This window comes from Crocuta crocuta, unplaced genomic scaffold (genome assembly GCF_008692635.1).
Source record: "Crocuta crocuta isolate KB4526 unplaced genomic scaffold, BGI_CrCroc_1.0 scaffold318, whole genome shotgun sequence".
Classification (NCBI taxonomy): domain Eukaryota; kingdom Metazoa; phylum Chordata; class Mammalia; order Carnivora; family Hyaenidae; genus Crocuta; species Crocuta crocuta.
Genome location: NW_027531425.1, coordinates 2200482 through 2218634, shown reverse-complemented (window position 1 = coordinate 2218634; position 18153 = coordinate 2200482). Strand labels below are relative to the sequence as shown.

General features: G+C 56.5%; 1 protein-coding gene across 7 annotated transcripts in view; it reads right to left on the bottom strand.

Annotated features, from left to right (window-relative positions):
• ETNK2 (ethanolamine kinase 2) overlaps positions 1–17538 on the bottom strand; it is a 20475-nt gene extending 2937 nt beyond the window's left edge. The window contains exons 1-9 of one of the 7 annotated variants that reach the window (XR_013337039.1): positions 17454–17538; positions 15595–15854; positions 12583–12705; positions 7642–7784; positions 6761–6844; positions 4079–4224; positions 2482–2555; positions 861–1038; positions 7–115 (exon numbers count right to left, since the gene is read on the bottom strand). Coding sequence is in view for 5 of the 7 variants with exons in the window: in XM_077771949.1 (XP_077628075.1) it covers positions 966–1038; positions 2482–2555; positions 4079–4224; positions 6761–6844; positions 7642–7784; positions 12583–12705; positions 15595–15800 (849 nt within the window). In the remaining 2 variants the exon portion in view is untranslated. Of the gene's footprint in view, positions 1–6; positions 1039–1782; positions 1844–1877; positions 1910–2481; positions 2556–4078; positions 4271–6760; positions 6845–7641; positions 7785–12582; positions 12706–15594; positions 15855–17453 lie in introns of those variants that run through there. The other 6 variants (XR_013337040.1, XM_077771949.1, XM_077771950.1 and 3 more) reach the window with 6 other exon arrangements.
• Positions 17539–18153: the final 615 nt, after the last annotated feature.

Below are 18153 nucleotides of genomic sequence, written 5' to 3'. Positions count from 1 at the left end.
GAGCCCCGGAGGTTCCCCGGCCCCTGCCTCTTAACGCCCACTAATGTCCTAGTGGGGAGACCTTGGGTCAGTGTTAGGACAGAAGGTAGAGAGACAAATCCTTGGAACTGACGGCCTGGAGGGCAGGGGAGGGGACAAGGGGGGAGGCTGCTGGCACGGTTGGCCACCCTGCTCTTTGCTACATCCCCCTCTGGCCCAGCATGAAGCAAAGCTGGGCCAGGGAGACCCAGGACGGCACCGCTCCCTTGCCTTCCCTCCTGGCAGGTGGCAGGGGCACTGGACACACACAACAGAGCAAAAAGGGCATGGGAGGGGGAGCACAGGTCCCAGGGCTGAGGTTTGGGAAGGGGCTGACTGGATCTGGCTTGGAGAAAGAGAAGGATCTCAGGTGAGGCGGCTCTGGGGGGAGCCGTCAAACCCAGTTCTAGACCATCCCCCCAAGATATGTACATCCATCCGTCAGAGTTGGCATGATGCTGGTTTGGGTTCAGCACCTCCCACGTGGGGCAGGCAGGGGGAGATGGGCTGGAGGCTCAGGGCACTGGAGGTAGAAAGGAGCCCTCCCACCTTCCCCTTCCCCCTAAGCCAGGAAGGTCAAAGACACATCTAAGGCAGCCCAGATTCCAGCATGGCCTGAGGCCGGGAATGCTGGGCTTCCCAGGGGTAGGTGTGGTCCAGGCCCCTGCTGACTACAGGCACTTCCCCAATCCTCCCCTGGCCCACTGCCCCCCAAGTCTGGCAAGGTGAAGGGGACCCCTAGAGCTGGTTCCTATCAGCCCCTCCAAACAAAAGAATGTGGTCTCCGGCAGCATCCACCGGGGGCTGGCAGCAGGGGTGGAGCCTTCTCCCTGGACACCCACCTGTCCCCTCTCCCACCTCGTCCGAGGGTGCGGACCCCGGAGCAGAAGGGAACCCTGGAGCACAGGTCCAGCCAGGCACGGGTAGGGGAGAGACGGGGAAGCTGGTCACTTTGGCATCTCCAAGGCTGACACCTGGGGCTTCACCTTGAAGTACTGGTGGAATCGGATCACTGCGTACCTGTCAGAAGACCAGAGAGAGAGTCTGGGGTGAGAAGGGAAGCCACTGGGCCCTGGTGGGAGCACTCACACCCTGAGGAAGTCTTACCAGCTCAACCCCAGGGCAGGCGGATTTTTTTTTTTTTTTTGAGTTCAGCAGTGTTAACATTTATATTGTTATGCAACAGATCTCTAGCACTTTTTCATTTTGCAAAACTGAAACTCTACCCCTGAAACAGCAACTTCCCCTCTCTCCCTCTTCCCAGCCCCTGGCAACCACCACTCTTTTTTTTAATTTTAAGTAGACTCCACGGCACATGTGGGGCTCAAACTCCCAACCTTGAGATCAAGTTCTATTGAACTGAGTGTTCCCTACTCTGTTTCTATAAACTGGACTTAGTTATGTCACGTAAGTGGAATCCTACACTATTGGTCTTTTGGGGACTGGTTTATTTCACTCAGTACAATGTCCCCAAAGTTGATACATTGTAGCACATGACATGAGTTCCTCTCTTTAAAAGGCAGAGTAGAAGTCATGGCACGTGTGTCTACATTTCTACCACATTTCGTTTGTCCTCTGGGCGTGCAGGTAGCTCTTTGACACCCTGCTTTCAATTCTGGCTACGTACCCGGTGGTGAGAATGTTGAATCGCACGGGAACTCTATTTTTAACTTTTTGAGGAAGCACAGTCTTGTTTTCTCCAGCAGCTGCACTGGTTTACGTTCCCACCAGCAGTGCCCAAGGGTTCCAATTTTCTTCCTTCTCACTGACACTTGTTTTCTGAGAGCAGCCATCCTGACGGGTGTGTGATGACCGCTCACGGTGCCTGTGTTTTTGCATTTCTCTAACTATTGTGGACACTTGGGAAGCCGGGGTCATGATTCTCTTCCAGCTGGGGGTGGGTGGGGAGGGAAGGGCAAGAAGACTGGACCAGAATGGAGGACGAAATGACTCCCGGTCCTTAGGGACACCCGTACCTCACACGGTGGAGCCAGCGGTCAATGTTCAAGGGTGGTTTCAGCACAGACCCTCCTCCATCCCTGAAGGAGGTCTGCTACCCCACACAGTAAGCACTAAACCCCCAGTGACCTCACGGAGCCACTTCCGCTCTTGGGAACTCTGGTTTCCTTTGTTACAGAATGGACAGTTCCAGCACCAGGCTCCGTGGCTACGAGCGCTGGCAGGAGAGCAGGGGCAGTAGAAGCGGTCGGAGGCTGTAGTAGGGAAGGTGGTCTCCCACCAGGCAGGAGCGGAGGGTTCGAGAACTATATTCAGAGCACTGCTCTGGGCTCATGTGCTTCCCCTAGAGTGGTGCTGGCTACGGGGTGGCTGGAATGGGAACAAGTTAGTGCAGAGGACTGGACTTTGGATGTTCTCTCTGGCCTGTCCTTTGCCCCCATGCCCACTGCTCAAGCTCTCCTTTCCCCCCACTCTCTGCTGCCCCGGCTCGTCCCCTGCACTCACCTGAGGAAATCAAAGTCGATGGTGGAGAACTGGTTCTGGATGAGGGCCCAGAGTGCCCAGAAGAAGTGAGATGCCTGGAAACAGAGCAGAGTGAGTGAGCAGGGTAGTCACCCACTGGCTGTAATGAACCCCACGCCGCTAGAGGAAAGTCACTTTGGAAGACACAGAAGTAGTCTGCTGGTGGAGACACGATGGCGTCTCCCCAGCACAAGCCACGGGGACAATCCTGGAGGTCAAGTCACTGGACAGCGTTTGGGGGCTTCACACCTTTGGGGAGAAGGTGGAGTCAGTTCTACTGTCCCAGGAAGGGCTCGGCAGGGTGGCTCCAGAGCCCTCAGCTTGTACCCCAGCCTAAGCAGAACGCCATCCCTGGCTTCTCCCCTGCCCAAGGGAGTCTCCTGGGGTCAAGGCCAAGGTATCCAGGATGAAATGAGCCTGTGCACCAGAGCACAGGCCCAGTCCCACGATCATCAGGAAGACCTCTTTAACTGACCTCCACCCCTTTCCCTCTTTTGTCAGGAGGTGGGTTGGGTTGGAAAAGGAGTGTAGATGTGTGAGCAAGAAGCCCCGAGTCCAGGCTTCGAACTAAGCGTTCAATTGCTCTTCCCATGGTCAGTAGCGCCCTCAGGGCCAGGCCACCCCAGGCTCAAGAAGCCAAAGCGCAGTGACATTACTATCCCAGGACAGGGCCTCCTACCCCCACCCCGTGTCCAGCTTGCTCCGGAGTTGGCTATATAGCCCCTGCCTCCACTTTGCAGGGCTCTAAGGGGTATAGACAATTAACAAGTACAAAGGATTACTAAAACACTGTAGCAAGAGAAAGGCTAAGGGGAACAGTTAGGGAACATGACTGGATCATAACCAGAAAGGCATAAATGGAACAGAGGCAGAACCTGATGGGCAGTTTTTGTGCCAACAAGGGAAACAGATGAGGCACTCCAAAATGACCAGTAAAGAAAGATTCTACTTAAGTTCCACTGATGTTTTATGAGACCCAGGGCAGTGGGCTTCTCTTCTTGCTTATACATGGCTGACATAACTGAGACTGGCTGGCCATCCCCTGGGTGCACCCCATGGAGACCTGGCATGAATCAGGGACCCTGGGTAAATGCCACTCAAAATCAGCTCAGGACCACGTGAGGAGGAAGAGCCTGATGGGAGAGGCTCACACAGAGCTCTGAGCCCACAGAAGCAGTTAACAAGGAGGATTAGAACTGATGTTCTTTAGTGTCTCCAAAGGCAAAGGAAAAAAAAAAAAGCATTTAACTGCAGCATGAAAGGCTAAAGTTAGACACTAGAGAGAACTACTTATCCAAATGAGAGAATTGCTAAATAGGAAGCTGGGATCTTTCTTGGAAGTCTTTCCCCAGGAAGAAGAGAAAGACCTGATGGGGTAGGGAAAAGCAGGGAATGGGGTGTCTCGGTATTACTGGGATGCCCAAGGGAGCATCTAGGTGGGGTTCAGGATCATATGCTGGGGCTCCAGAACCTCACGGCTAACCCTGGGCCCTGCTTCCTCCACCACAGGCTGTGAGGGTAAGAACTGGGGGTGGGCCCCTCCTCCCAGCCCTGCCCTCCCCTGGGCTCAGGCACTCACCAGGGCAAACTTGTTGACTTGCACATAGAGCCTCTCCACCTCGCTGGGGGTCACAGCCATCCCCTTCTGTGCCTGTAGGTAGTAGCGCAGCCACTGCAGCTGGGTGTCCCGCCCGGGGTACCGGCAGTAATCGACCTCGTTCACACCTGATGGGGGAGGGGCCGCGCAGCAGTGGCTGGGAGACGGGCCCACCTGGGGGGGGGTCCTTCAGCTCAGCCAGGGTTCCCTGCCCCCCACAAAACCTCCATGTACTTTACCCTCCGGGGCTAGGAATACAGCCTCTCGACCACCAATCTTAGCTAATCTGTGCAGCTTTCCGTGTGCGGGAGGAAAGCACAGAGGCTGACTGGTTGAAGGGCAAAGGCACAGTCTTGGGTGTGCCAGCCCCTCCCTCAAGATGGCATCACTGTACCCCGGTGCCCTTCACAGAACTAGGCCCCACAGGAGGTGCTCGGTCACAGCACCGCGTCTGTAGCATCACGTTCGGTCTGTTGCAAACTCAACCTGCACAAGGCCTCCCCTCCCGCTGGCCTGCGTCTCCTCTTTGTGTCTCAGACCCTGCTTCCGTGACCAGTGCTGAGCTCTGGCCGCCTAAAACCATCACCTAGAGAGCTTGGTAAAAACAGATTCCCGGGCATCACTAGCCCCTCTCCAATTCTCTAGATGACTCGGAAGTGCATCAGGGCTTGGAACCGGATGGCTTCGATTCCTTCTGGTCCTGCCCTTCCTTGAGTCCTCAAGCTGCCAGTCCAATCCACACCAGCCATATCCTGGGCATGGTGGCAAAGGCCTTGGCTTCAGAGCTGGGACCGAAAGGAGCGGTTCATTTACAACCGAACCGGGCCACCTTCCCCATGGTCTCTTCCTCTCCTTTCCTTCTTGTCTTTCCCAAGTTTCCCTCCTCTTCCTGGAGAAACACACAGTGTCTTGGGGCCCTAAGAGTAGGGTTAGAAAATCTTGCAGAGCTGGAGAAACTAAGGGCCAGGAGACGAAACCTGCAGCCGGGTCACAGAGCCAGTGAGAGGGGGAGTTCAGAGTTGAACTCTTCTCTCCTACTTCCCGGTACTGGGTCTCCCTGCTCCCGAGAGCTCAGGATCTCCCGCCTGGCTCCCAGTCTCATTCCCTGCCTTCTTCCTTCCCCCGTGCTAGGATCTTCCTCCTTCATTCTCAGCTTGGGAGCAGGATGCAATCTGCCCCTTTGGGGAAATTCCAGCTGGACTTTGTGCGGTGGTTGACGAGGGCTTAAAATGCTTAAGAGATCCTGCTGGAAAGGCCAGTGGGTCTGGCAGCTAGAGCACTCACAGGCCCAGAGCCCTGCCGACACTGGCCTCTGCTCTGTGCCACACCCCACAGCACAGCTGCCCTGCCCAACTGATGCCCCATCATCTCTTGGAGTCCCAGATGCATCTGGTGGCCACCCTGGGGAGTCATACACTCAGGTACAATCAGAGCTGGTCACCTGGGGGTCTTGAAGGGACACAAGAGTACAGGCTTGGGCACAGGAGGGTCCGAGGCTGGGCTGGGTGGCAGCTTGACCGCCGGCCTGGGTGTGCCTCACCTGTCCTAAGGCACAGGGGCTGAACACATAGTGCTGAGCACCCCACAGGGTCAGCCTGATGACGTCCCTGCAGCCCTAGTGTCCAGCTCCATCCTGGAGATGCCTCTTTAGCCCCATCAAATTAACAAGCCCTCAAGCTGGAAAAACCTGCCCCACTCCCTTTACACAAATGATTCTATTGTACATGCTGTGCCTTTACTGAACAATTAGCCCCCCCGCCACGAAACACCCCTCATCCAACCTGCATTCCTGTGCCAGTCTCCCTTAGTGCTGCAAGGCTTCCCGGCCTGACAGCAGCAGTCAAGGCCGATATGATGCCATGTGCTGCACTAGCGTATCTCACACTGATGCTATGAAGCAGGTGCTATTAATATCTCCACCTTACAGAGGCACAGAGAAGGGAAGTGACCTGCCCGAGGGTCACACAGTCGTAAGCAAGAAAGCCAGGATTTGAACTTGGACAGTCAAGTTGCAGAGTGTATACCTTTAACTAGTTCCACCTAGATTATTCTCATCAGGCCACTAGCTTATTCTGCTTCGGATCTGCATGTGGGAGCCTTATTCACAGCTGTGCAGAAGGAAGCTTGGGCAGGGGGGCAAGCAGAGGCCCAGCTGGCATGGGCTGTGTCTGCCCAGAGGAAGGAGTCTTTTTTTTTTTTTTTTTTAAAGAGTTATGATTTTTTAAAAAGATTTTTAAGTAATCCTCTGCACCCAATCTTCAAACTCACAACCCCAAAGTCCAGAGCCACAACCCACTCACTGAGCCAGCCAGGTGCCCCAGGTTTTTTTTTTTCTAACTCACACACCAAGCCAAGTATCATTAGAGATCCCACAGACGGCACATTTTCCTGATTTGTACCAAACTGCCATATGGGCTATAGCAGGGGTCTGCTGTGTGTCTGTGGGTTCTGGGCCCCCCACCCCCACCCATGAGACCTGGAGCCCCTCCTTCAAGGCAGGGTGTACCTCCCCCCAGACGAGTTGTGAGATTTTGGAGGACAGGGGCTGTTAAGCCTCCACCCAGCAAGGACACAGCCCCCTCCCCTCCTCACCGTGGACCTGGCCTTCCTTCATAAGGAAGGTAACTTGGACAAGGACCAAATGGTAATGAATACCCTTCTCACCTGCAAACTCATTGAAATGGTTGCCAATGTCAAAAGCTTGGTAGTTGTAGCCGGCGTATTCATAGTCAATGAACCGTACGTGGCCTAGGAGGTAGAAGAGACGAAATGAAGGTTGGTCCCAGGAGACAGGGAAGTGGGGCCTGGTCACGTTTCCACAGGGCTCTGGAATGCACTTGCTGACTCTTGCTGGCCTCTGTAGCAAACTAGCCTAACAAACCCTCCTCAGTGGTAATCTTCTGAGCTGTTTGCTTGTCCATCTGCCCTCCCCCCACCCCTGGCTGTTCCTCTCACATAGTGGAGCTCTCACGCTCTGCTCACCTAAAGGCATCTGTCCTCAGCATGGCTAAGGACCAGAAGTAAAGGGAAGTACTTCCTATGGGTGGAGCTCTCATTAGGAACACAGGAAGGTTCTGGCACCATGAGGGCTTGGGCCACCCCAGATGTCCTCGGAACCCCAAATGTCAGAGGGGATGGCTCAGGTGTCCTAACATTGAGGACCTCTGCAAATCATGATTTTGAGTTCTTTTCCGGCAGAGTTTTCTAAGTGGAAATTTGTTTCCTTTTTTTTTTATGTTTATTTTTGAGACAGAAAGAGCACAAGTGGGGGAGGGGCGGAGAGAGATGGGGACAGAGGATCTGAAGCAGGCTCCACGCCAACAGCAGAGAGCCCGATGCGGGGCTCAAACTCCCGAACCACGAGATCATGACGTGAGCTGAAGTTGGACACCTAACCAACTGAGCCACCTGGGTGTCCCCTTTTCTTAATCACTGTAAGATCTAAACTAGAAGTTCTCCTTTTGCTGTCCAAGCGCCAGAACCCTGAAGGCAGCTGATCAATCAGCCCGAGCCTGTGCCGCCCAGACAGAGCCAGGGAGCTGTACCTTTGGTGCTGTCATAGATGATGTTCTTGCAGAGCAGGTCGTTGTGACAAAACACCACAGGGGAATCCAACTGGGAGAGGTGCTCCTTCAGCCAGGCCAGCTCCCGTTCCAACACCTCCACCTTGGGGACATCTGCAGAAAGGCTGGGCAGTGGCAAGAAAGGTGGCCGGTGAGGGGAGGGCTGATAGGAGACAGGTAGGTACTTGGCCTCAGGAGCCTTGAGCTCTGGCCTTATCACGAACGTTTACTGCTGAAGGGCCCTGGACAAATGGCTCACCCTTCAGACTCTCACTTTTGTCATCTGTAAAATGGCAGGAAGGCTTCCTGGCCTCCTGACTTCCAGTAGTTATGCTAAGAGGCTTATTAAATCATGGGTGTTCAGAACATTTTGCAAAGCATAGATGTCCCCACTTCCATGGCATCCCTGCTACTTCGTGAAAGGGACAGGAAGGTAAGGAAGGGGGCAGAGAGAGAGGACAGGAGGGGAAAATGACTGCCCACATTCGATTACTCCAGACTCAGGCAACGAGGGCGGAGGGGAGAGCTGCCAACAGGCCTGCTCTCCGCGCACTGCGGAAGATTCCTAGGGAAAGGTGTAGCTCTCTCCAAAACAAGACTCTGGGGGCGCCTGGGTGGCTCAGTGGGTTAAGTGTCTGACTTCGGCTCAGGTCATGATCTCACGGCTCATGGGTTCGAGCCCTGCGTCGGGCTTTGTGCTGACACCTAACTCAAAGCCTGGAGCCTGCTTCAGATTCTGTGTCTCCCTCTCTCTCCGACCCTCCCCTGTTCACGTGGTCTCTCTCTCTCTCAGAAATAAATAAAACATTAAAAAATAAAATAAATAAATAAAACAAGACTCTGTGTGGAGGCGCCACAGGGCCTGGCGGAGGGGCTGGCCCACTGGCAGTCTTGAGGAGGCAGAGGTACGCCCTGGCAGGTCTCCCTCCCTCTCTAGCAGCTGGTGTCACAGGGGGAAAGGACCAGAGAGCCCATAGAGCCTAGCTACTCAGCTCACAGAGAGACCACTCAGGCCCACTTAAGAAAGCAAACAAACGGCGTCTTGGCTCACTCCTACAAGACCAAGGGAATATTACGGCCTTTCAACCCAGCACTCGCTCTGTGGCTCCCCAGTGACTTGTCCCTTCCACCTTAAACTATGAGTGTGCGCTTCCTTGACCCAGGCCATGCTGGGCACACATGGGCGACTGGAGGGCAGGAACAAAGATGACAGAGGCCACCCCTCCTCTGCCCTGCCCCATCCCACGGCACGGGACGCATCAAGGCTGAAGGAAGCACGTGTTGAGGAATGCGTGAATGGGTCCATCAGGGCTGGTAGCAGAGGCCATGCCCCCGTTGGTGAGGGCACCCTGTGCCGGGTTGCTCTGAACTTTGGTCCCCAGGAAGCACACAGGTCTGTGTACACTGAAAAACCAAATAGTACAGCCCTTAAAACCCTAGAACCACCAATGGGTGGAAGGGAGGAGCCTGAGGTTTTCTCTCCTGTTCTACCTCCATGTATCTCCTGTTTGCTTTCTTATCCAGGGCAGAGTACGTGCAGGAAGAGGGGGATGGGATATGTCCTCCTGATCCTCCCAAAGGATGCCCGCCACTCCCTCACCTGGTCCAGAGGCCGAGACATGGCAAAGAGCACTGAGCAACTAAGGCGTCCCCCTGTCCCCCTGGAGAAGGACGAATGGCAGGCTTCCCCCCAGGCTTCAAGAAGGTCAAAGCTAAAGAGGATCCCGGCCCTCTAGTCAACTCAGGCTCCTGGACGGACAGAAGCGCTCCAGCTTCCAGAAGTCTTGCACAGCTGAACTCTCTTCCTCCTCACCTGAGCGAGGCAGTCCCCAGCCTGTCTGTGGATCCAAAATCAAGCTGAACCTCCTAACTGCGAGGGCCTCAGTGACCGGTCAGAGGCTCTGCGAAGGCCACTCTGAGTTGGGGCCGATCTGTTACGGGGGTGATCTGGGGGAGGCCTTCCTCTTCCTCACTGGAGTTTATCTGTGCCGACTGGTCTGCATAAGACACGTTTCAATCTTAACTCTCCTTAAGAAGATACCTTTTAAGATTTCTCCCCCTTGGTTCAAGACCATCTAAAGATAAGAATTAGGAGGCTTTCTTTGATTTGGAAAGGTCCCAGCCTGAACATCTTTGACATCTAAGATAACTGCTGCCCAGGCCCTGACCTCTGCCTAACCCCCACCTTACCTACCCCAAGGCCAGGCAGATGGTTACTGTGGGAACGATCCAGGCCTTCTATCTCCCCGGGCAGCCTCCCTCGGGCAGCCTCCCTCGGCTGCCCCTGCTTCCCTCCCGAGAACTTGAAATTCTGCCAGCTTTGCCACCTTCAGCCCTGACACCACTAGACCCTTTCAAGGCTGTGTGGTTGGCAGAATAGTAACCACCACATCATAGAAACTGTCACGCCTCAGGCAGACTGTCCCCTAAGAGACAGCAGGAGGGGGATGCAGGGGCTGGGGGGGCCCCCAGGGAAGCCTGAGGGTTCCTCCTGATGAAAAGACTGCTCCCTGCCAAGTGTCCTCAGCTCTCAGGATCAAGGTGCGGAAACGCACCACAGTGGGCTACGTGTTGGCGTTTCCTGGCTCATCTCCTTTGCCCTGATAGCACCCAGTCCCCCCAAATCTCCTCCAGATGCCCCCAAAGCAGTGATCGCCTCCCGTTCTCCCAGCCACCCCAGACACCTCTATGCCCAACCAGATACCAAAACTACCAAATCAACTCCCAAGTCCCTAACTCACCCTCCATTTTCCATCCTCCCACCCCCACAACAAGAAGCTGCCCCAGGACAATGTTCCTAAAAACGTGGCGCCTTGATGCCCTGCCTCAGAATCACTTGAGGAATCTGTCAAAGGCAGAATTCTAGGGTCTAATGCAAGACATTCCAATCAACCTCCAAGGCTGGCCAGGAATCTGTGCTTAACAAGTGCCCAGGGGAACGCTATGCTCAAACGCAGGGAGCCCTCGTCCTAGATCTTCCCCATTCAGTTACAACGCTCCCAGAGCTGGTCGCCACCCTCAAATTCCTATCCCCGCTTCCGCAAATCCCACCTGATGCTGCGCTCTACAACCCGGGAGGCCTTTCCTCCTAAACCACAGTCGTGGTCCTTGGCTCAATGACTTCCCCCTGCCTGCTAAATGAAATCCTGGCTCCTTAACCTGGCATGGGAGAGCACTTCCACTCTAGCTCCAACCCACCGCTGCGGCCCCACCTCCCACAGCCCTTCCCAATCCCTCCCAAAGGCCTGCGCAACCACCCTCAGCCACTCATCACCCATGAGCCAAGTGTAATCTCCCACCTCCTCCAGCCCAAGTGGCCTCCCTTCCCAGCTCTGCCCGCTACCTGTGCCCTGCTTCTCCCTGCATGCGTTATACACTTGCCTTCTTTTGTAGCTGTGCACAGGCAGGTCCTATGTACCCTTGCTCCTTCCTATGGTTCCTAAGTCCCTTGAGGGCAGGGCCAATGTCGCATCCGTGGTTTTCATTCTTTTAAATCCCTGTCAGTGTTTGGGAAATGCAGGACTAAACCTGGGTTATTACCCTGCGAGTGGAGCTCAAGGGCTTCGTCTTGTCCTGGTCACTGCTCAGCGCTACCCACGTGGGACAGGTTAGGGTGGGCACCGTCCCCACACGAGGCTCTAAGTTAAACAGCTTGATTTGCCCAAGGTCAAAGGCATGACAAGAGCAAAGGTAGCTGGTCAGTTCTTCTCCGGGGCCCACTCCCGACAAGGTGACCCTTGGAGGTTACAAAATGACAGTACAGTCAAAGGAAGCTGAGGTGGCAAGGGTCATGCCCAAGTGCCCGGGCTGGACTCTAGCCCTTGAGCTGCCACTGACCTTGGACAAGTCCCATCCCCTTCTCCAGGCCTCAGCTTTTCCATCTGTCAGATGAAAGTGGTGGGTTACATGATCAGAGGGTCCTGTTGACTCAGATGCCCCAGGATCCTGCCCTCCACTTGCTGTTTCAGTCCTAAGGGGGTAGGCCTTGTCCCAGAGGGAACATTTGGCACGGAAGGCCCGAATGTGGGCCATCCTGGGCAAACAGTGCTAAAGCAGCGCTTGGTAATTATTAAGTGGGAGGATCCAGATAAACTCATGCGTGCGTGTCTGTGTGTGAGACGGAGGCACGTGATTGGGATAGAGTTAATTACTGTCTTGTCATCTTAGAGGAGGGAAGGAGATACCCTCCCCCCAACCTCTTCTGTACCCCAACCCCCCGAACCTCTGGAACAAGGGTGATGTACCACCCAGCAGGGAACGGGGAGGGATCAGAGACGGACTACTGCCTTAGCTGGGGAGAGGCAGTGTCGGGATGGGTGGAGTACTTCCTTCCTTGGAAAGAGCAGTAAGGAAACTACCAGCTGTCAGTTTGAATAAGGTGGGAAGTAGGGTCTCCAGAGGCACATGGGGATAAGAGGTGTCCAGGCAAATAGCAGGTTTCTTGGTGTCCCAAGGGCTTGTCAACTGATGAGTTGAGTTCTTCTGACTGATTGTGAACTCAGCCCCACCCCATTCTCAGGGGCCTGGCCTCTCCCTACTGGCTGCTCAGGAATCAGCTTCCATAGAAAAGGCCCTGGGCTGGGAACCAGAGCCCTGCCCATGACCAGCCCCCTGACACTGGGTAAAGCTCTGAGCCTCAGTTTCCTTTTAGGTAAAGGAGGACACGGTCGCTAACCCTGGTCTCTACTGCAACCAGAAGACTCGAGGAGAAATAAACACTCAGGCATAAAGCTGGGGATCGGAGTTCCTGAGATCCAGTCAATCGGCCCAACTCTGCTTAGAGACAGACTGAGCAGTCAGGACTGAGCCTCTCAACCTCCTGGTGGGGTGGGGTGGGACAGGACGGAGCCCAAAGAATGGCGGCGGGATCATATTAAGGCCGTGGAGACAGCAGCAGCCTTGCACCCTCCCAGCTCTTTGTACCTGGGGTTGATCTCGTTCTTCACAAGGGTGAAATAATTGTGCATCTTGTGCCAGAGGGTGGGCTTAGGCAGGCTGCCGTTGGCGTGGATGGTGTGAATCTTTGCCATTTCTAAGGCGATTAGCCTACAGCAGAAAACAGGAAAGGGTACAGTATCAGCATGGGGCAAACCCATCCCAGATCAGCCCCTCCGGACCAGAAAGGGGGCCTCCAGGGTCCACAGTGGGGGCTAGCCAGAGAACTGAGTCTGGAACGATTACAGATCCTTTAGGAGCTTTTGCTCCCCCAGAAGGCAAGTCTGGGCAGAAGGCATGAAAAGGAGATAAGGCCTTTGGCCCAGCAGCGCCTTTCCCAGAACCTAAAGCTGGGGCTGCCTCAGGGAGCAGGAAGGCAAAGCAGTGGGCCATTGGCCACAGGTCAATGACCCTGCTCCACCCCCAAGGTTGAGTACCCACAGCAACCCCTGGGGACAGAGGGGTCACCGGGGGGTGGGGGGAGAGGCCCTCCTCCCCCCTTGGACTCTGATCCATGCCCACAGGGGCGGGGGAGGTGAATGCAGGGCACCGAGGGATCAGGGACTGGTGATGCCAGGCAGGGAAGAAATGCCTGCCTCTTATCAGCCTGGCCAAGGTGGGGAGGGGAGCCGGACGGCCCAGGGCAGCCCCTTCCTCTGCGGCAGGGAGTTGATGCTGGCGGCTGGGTGCCAAGGACGCAAAACAAACCAGCGTTCTATTTTCAAGTTCTCCTGTGGACATTATCCAAGGTCCCGGGAGAGGAGGAGGGGGCGGTAGGGAAGGCTGCTGGGAGAGGGTGGGGGTAGATGGAGGACTGGCCGGTCAGAGAGGGAGGGCCCTGATAAGGACCCCAGCGTCTGAGGCCCTGCATCCCAGCTGGGCTCCCCTAGTCCTCTGCCAGCTCTCCCTTCTGGAGCCCCACCCCCCACCCGGCTGCCAAGCCTCCAACATTCAAGCTTCCTTCGCCTCTGCCTGTTGCTCGAATAATAATCACTGGGAAAGACAACAAAGGCATTGGCTGTTTGAAACCTTGTTACTGAGCTGTTCCAGGGACACCCCTCCCCTTGCCAGGTCCTGGGAAGGGGCAGGCCCTCACCCAACAGGATAACAGGGCAGTCTAGGGGCTCCTCCGGAAGCCCCCAAGGCTCCCACCTCCTAAAGGGTGGAGGGGGCAGGGGGCGTGGCCACCACCGGGTGGGTGGGAGATGAAGGCTGTGCTTTCAGAGACCAGAGGCCCTGGGGCAGGAGGGAGCCCACCAGGGTTTAGGCGAGCAGGGAAACAGACCTGAGACCCTAGCCTTCCCTTCCCAAAGGAAGATTCCGACTAGAGCATGAACAGAGCCTTTCCTTGAATATCAATAGGGCTGTTGTCTGGAAAAGCAATGAAAGTAACCTCAACACTCAGCATTTTTATGCTGCAAAGCCCCAGCAGGCAGAGGTTAGGAGGTGGGGTTCAGGAGACCACGGGCAAGTGGCTCCCCAAGGCCAGTCCCTCTTTGCTTTTCCCTCAGATATCCACCTTCACTCTAGTAAGGTAATGGTCTATCCTTGGAAAATCATCAGGGGAGAGCCTACCTCCTACACCTATCCCAACTTCTGGCTCTCTCCCAAATGTAAGATTGATATCGAACCTAAATCCTTCTTCAATCTTCCTTACAGCGATCTTTGCTTCCATGAGAGAATGAGTCACGGCACCAGATTCATAGAGGTGGCCGGAGACTGGGAGTGAGGACCTGCCAATCTTTGAGCTTATTTACACAAGACAGAAGGGGGGGGGGGATGGACAGGGTGGGAGAAGCCAGGCCACGATTCCCTGGGCCTTCTCCCTGCTCTGACCTCCTATCTTCAGGCTGTTTGGTCAGCTGGAGCCTGAGAAGACCACTGTGCAGGTCTGTATGTCTCCCTACCTACAGACAGACAGACACAAACACATACAACATACAACTTGATGTAATTATCCCAGGATCGGACCAGCCCCAGAGGCAGTGCTCTGGGGAAGGCACCTCAGAGTCCCTTCAAAGTCCCTTGAGGGCCTGCCAGGGGTTCTCTGCAAATAGGGCCAGGTGCACTTACTTGGGGTTAACTGGTAACAGGTGAGGAAGCAAAGAAACTTCTTGGTTTATTCTCCAGGTGGGTTTTATGGTTTCTCCCTTGGTGTTCGGAAGGAGGGGACAGGACTGATCTCAGGGATCCCAGGCAGACCCCTGTGATGTGCTGCTGTCCCCAGTATCAGGAGTCAACCTCTACCTGCCTGGGACCTTGCCGTAGTCTGAATGCTCTGTACGTGGGTGTGGCATGGGAGGGAGGAAGGTGGATACTCCCTGACGCCCCTGCCCAGAATGGTTAGAGGAGAGAAAAGGCACCAGGGCTCTTTCCTCCTTGGTTCTCCCACTTTCAGACCCCACAGAGGCATCCACAGGGCTTAAAGGTTAGGTCCATTTCCCTGGTCCTACACATCCAGGCATTTATGGGAGGGGCTTTCAGGGGAGTCATGGGTTCTTGGGAGCTCCTGGAAGGGAGCCTTGGCAGCTTCCTAACGCCGGGCTCCCACTCTGGCAGGGGCCCTGGTAGAAGCGGAGACTGGCGGAGGAGGGATGGTGTCTCCCTGGGCTGCTAAACCAGGCTCACCCTGGAGAGGGCCCATTCTCCTCGCAGAAGGGGAGGGGCAGGAAACCCCAGGCACTCTGGCAATTTAGCTCAGATTTCCAAGGCTCCAAATGTTCCCAGGTCAGACATGGGGTGGGCAGAGAGCGGAGGCCTGAAGTCAGGAAGCAGAGCCCTGCTGCATTTGGGAACCCCGGTCCTTTGGTCCCAGGGTCACCAAATTCTCACTTGCCACCCCCAAGAGGCAGGTCACCCTTCTAGTGGACACCGCTGAAAATCCACACAGAGCTACCGCCCCCCTCTGCAGAGGCCCCACTCAGGAAGCTGCCCCAGGATTCCAAAGCCCAAGGCCTGAGGACTAGTAGAAATGAATGGTAGCTGAGGCAACCTTCTCACCTGAAGAGCCGAGGCTCCCGGATGTGCTCGGGCCCCAGGGCCATGCCCCGCATGTACTCGTAGCACAGCCCGTTCTGGAAGGTGCAGTAGAGTTTGGGGGCGCAGCCGTGTGCTCGCAGTAGCTGGAAGTTCTTGACCTCATTCTCCCGGTCCACCAGCAGCTCTGTCCGCTCCCCGTACACCCGAACCAGCACACAGTCCCGCATGTCCTCCTCCACGTAGCAGGCCACCAGCTTGTTGGTGATGCCGTCAGTGAAGCGCTAGCAGGGGGAGAGGGGGGCATAAGCATACGTGGGGCAGGGTCTCTGCTCTTGCCCCAAGACTCCCCAGCTCCAGCACGGGGTGCTCATTTGAACGATTCGCATGCGGAGCACAACTACTACCGCGCAGAAGCCCCCATCCTTCAGCCCTCTCGGGCTGAAGAGTTCGAGAAAGAAAAAAAATAACCACCCCAGGCAGCCTCACTTCTCCTGGGTCTGCCTCTAGCGGATGTGACCTGGCGGCAGAGGCATTCCCACACTCCCTGGTGAGTAGAAGTCCCCTCCGCCTTTTCACTCCTCCATCCCTGAAAGAAAACTCAATGGCCAGAATGTGGTCAGGGAGGGTCGGGAGCTGCCCAGGATGTGTACCTTCAACCCAGCTGCCTCTCTGCCCAGACGGAGGGCTCTTTGCTACACTTCTTACCCCATCCAACAGCAGAGGTACGGGAGGTACTCAAGTTGGCACCCACCCAGGGCCTTGGTGGTCAGAGCTCCTGAGGGCCTCGGAGTTCCAAACCAGAAGACAGAAGACCACAGGCTGGGGGAGAACAGACTCTCTGGGTACGGGGACAAGAAGGAACGAACCATGGAATCTATGGGGCTCTGGAGGACATGTGAACCAATTCGAGGTGGGGAAACTGAGGCCCAGAAAGGAGAGGGGCTGGCTGGTAGCACGCTCAATCAGTGCTGGAATTAACCTCAGACACACCTGATGGCTTGTGAGTCTTAAAACCAAAGTGGGCCTTTTATTTTGAAAATGCCACCCACCCATCCCTCCCCCTACCCCCCAAGGTGTCAGCCTCTGCAGCTGGTCTGGGAACCTGGCCTTTCCCCATCCAGAAGACCTGCCCCTCCAGCATTAAGCTGCAGGTGCCCTGCTCCTGACGCCTTCCTCCCTTCCACGGGCAGCTCCCAGAGGGGCTGGGGGGGTAGGGTGGGCAGGTGAAGACGCTTCAGAGGATGCAGATCAGCTGGGGAGTCGGCCAGAGGCTCCTCGGTGGGAGGCTCTGCCCACATCTGCGTCCCTGAGAATGTGCCCAGCTGGGGGTGGGGAGGCGCCTTGTGTGGGGGTGCTGAGCCCGAGCCCGGGGCTCTGGGGAGGGCTTCCATGCAGCGCTGGGGGCCCTGGGCTATCCGGAATGCCACACGGTGGCTCCAGGGACCGGCAGGAACCGCTCGGAACCTGGAAGGTGCAGGGATGTGTGTGTGTGNGGTGTCCCTTAAAAGTTCCTGCCTCCTCAGGTTTCAGCGCCGGCCGCGCGCGTTCCTCTGGGCGGCGAGGGGCACCCGCGCGCGACGACAGGGGGTGGGGCCCTCGCGCGCAGCACGCTGACGGTGGGCAGGTGGACCTCCGGCGGCCCGTGAGCCCCAGGAGGGGGAGGGGGGGTTGGGGACAGAGGGAGGCGGGAGCCTGGATCTGCTTCGGGACCCGAACAGACGGAGCAAAATAAATGCCCAAGCCACCATTGAAACCCTGCCCTGCGCAGCAGCCGCGCGCCCCTTGAAGCGCCACCCGGAAGGATGCACGGACAGGCGACCACGCATCCCCGCTCCGGCCCCCGACAGGGCCCCAGCCCGGCCCCGCGTCCGCTCCGCTACCTTGGTCCGAACTTGCTCGGGCTTCCAATGCGGCCGCAGCTCCTGGATGAGGCGCAGGGCGCCGGGGAGGATGTCGTCCTGGTCCACGGATATGCCGAAGCAAGGGACGGCGGCGGCCCTCGGGGCGCCCGGCGGCTCCCGGCAGCCNTCACCGGCCTCTGAGCCGGCAGGGTGGCTGGCCTCCTTCCTCCCGCCTCGGAGGGGGCCGCTCTCCCTGGGCAGCCTGGGGCAGAGCCTGGGAAGGCCTCCTCCTGCGCCCCTACTCCAGCCTGGAGAATGGAGATCCGGCTGCCGCCAAGAGGTCGGCTTGGACTCGCCCACTCATGCCCTAGGTCCCTGTCCCCGTCCCTGGACTCCTGAATAAGGAGTCCCCTGCTGCATCTCAAAGGCCCTTCCCTGCAGGGAGCCCCCCCAGGCAAATCCTGCCTCCCCCCACGCATATACTCGAGGGAGAGGCGACATGGGGTGACGCATGTGGAGGGTGCTTTTGCTAACGGGAACCTCACTCGTCTCCAGCGCAGGTGGGAGAGCTCCCGCTGCCCCATCCAGAAAAGCGCCTAAAGAGAGGGGGCCATTTTCTATTTCCCCAAGTTGTCTCTTCGGCCTCTTCAGATGCCTTTTGACCCCAAGGCCCCTGTTACTATTGCTGCCCAGAATCCAGCTCTGCCCAGCGGAACTTCCAGAGAGTGGAAACGTTCTG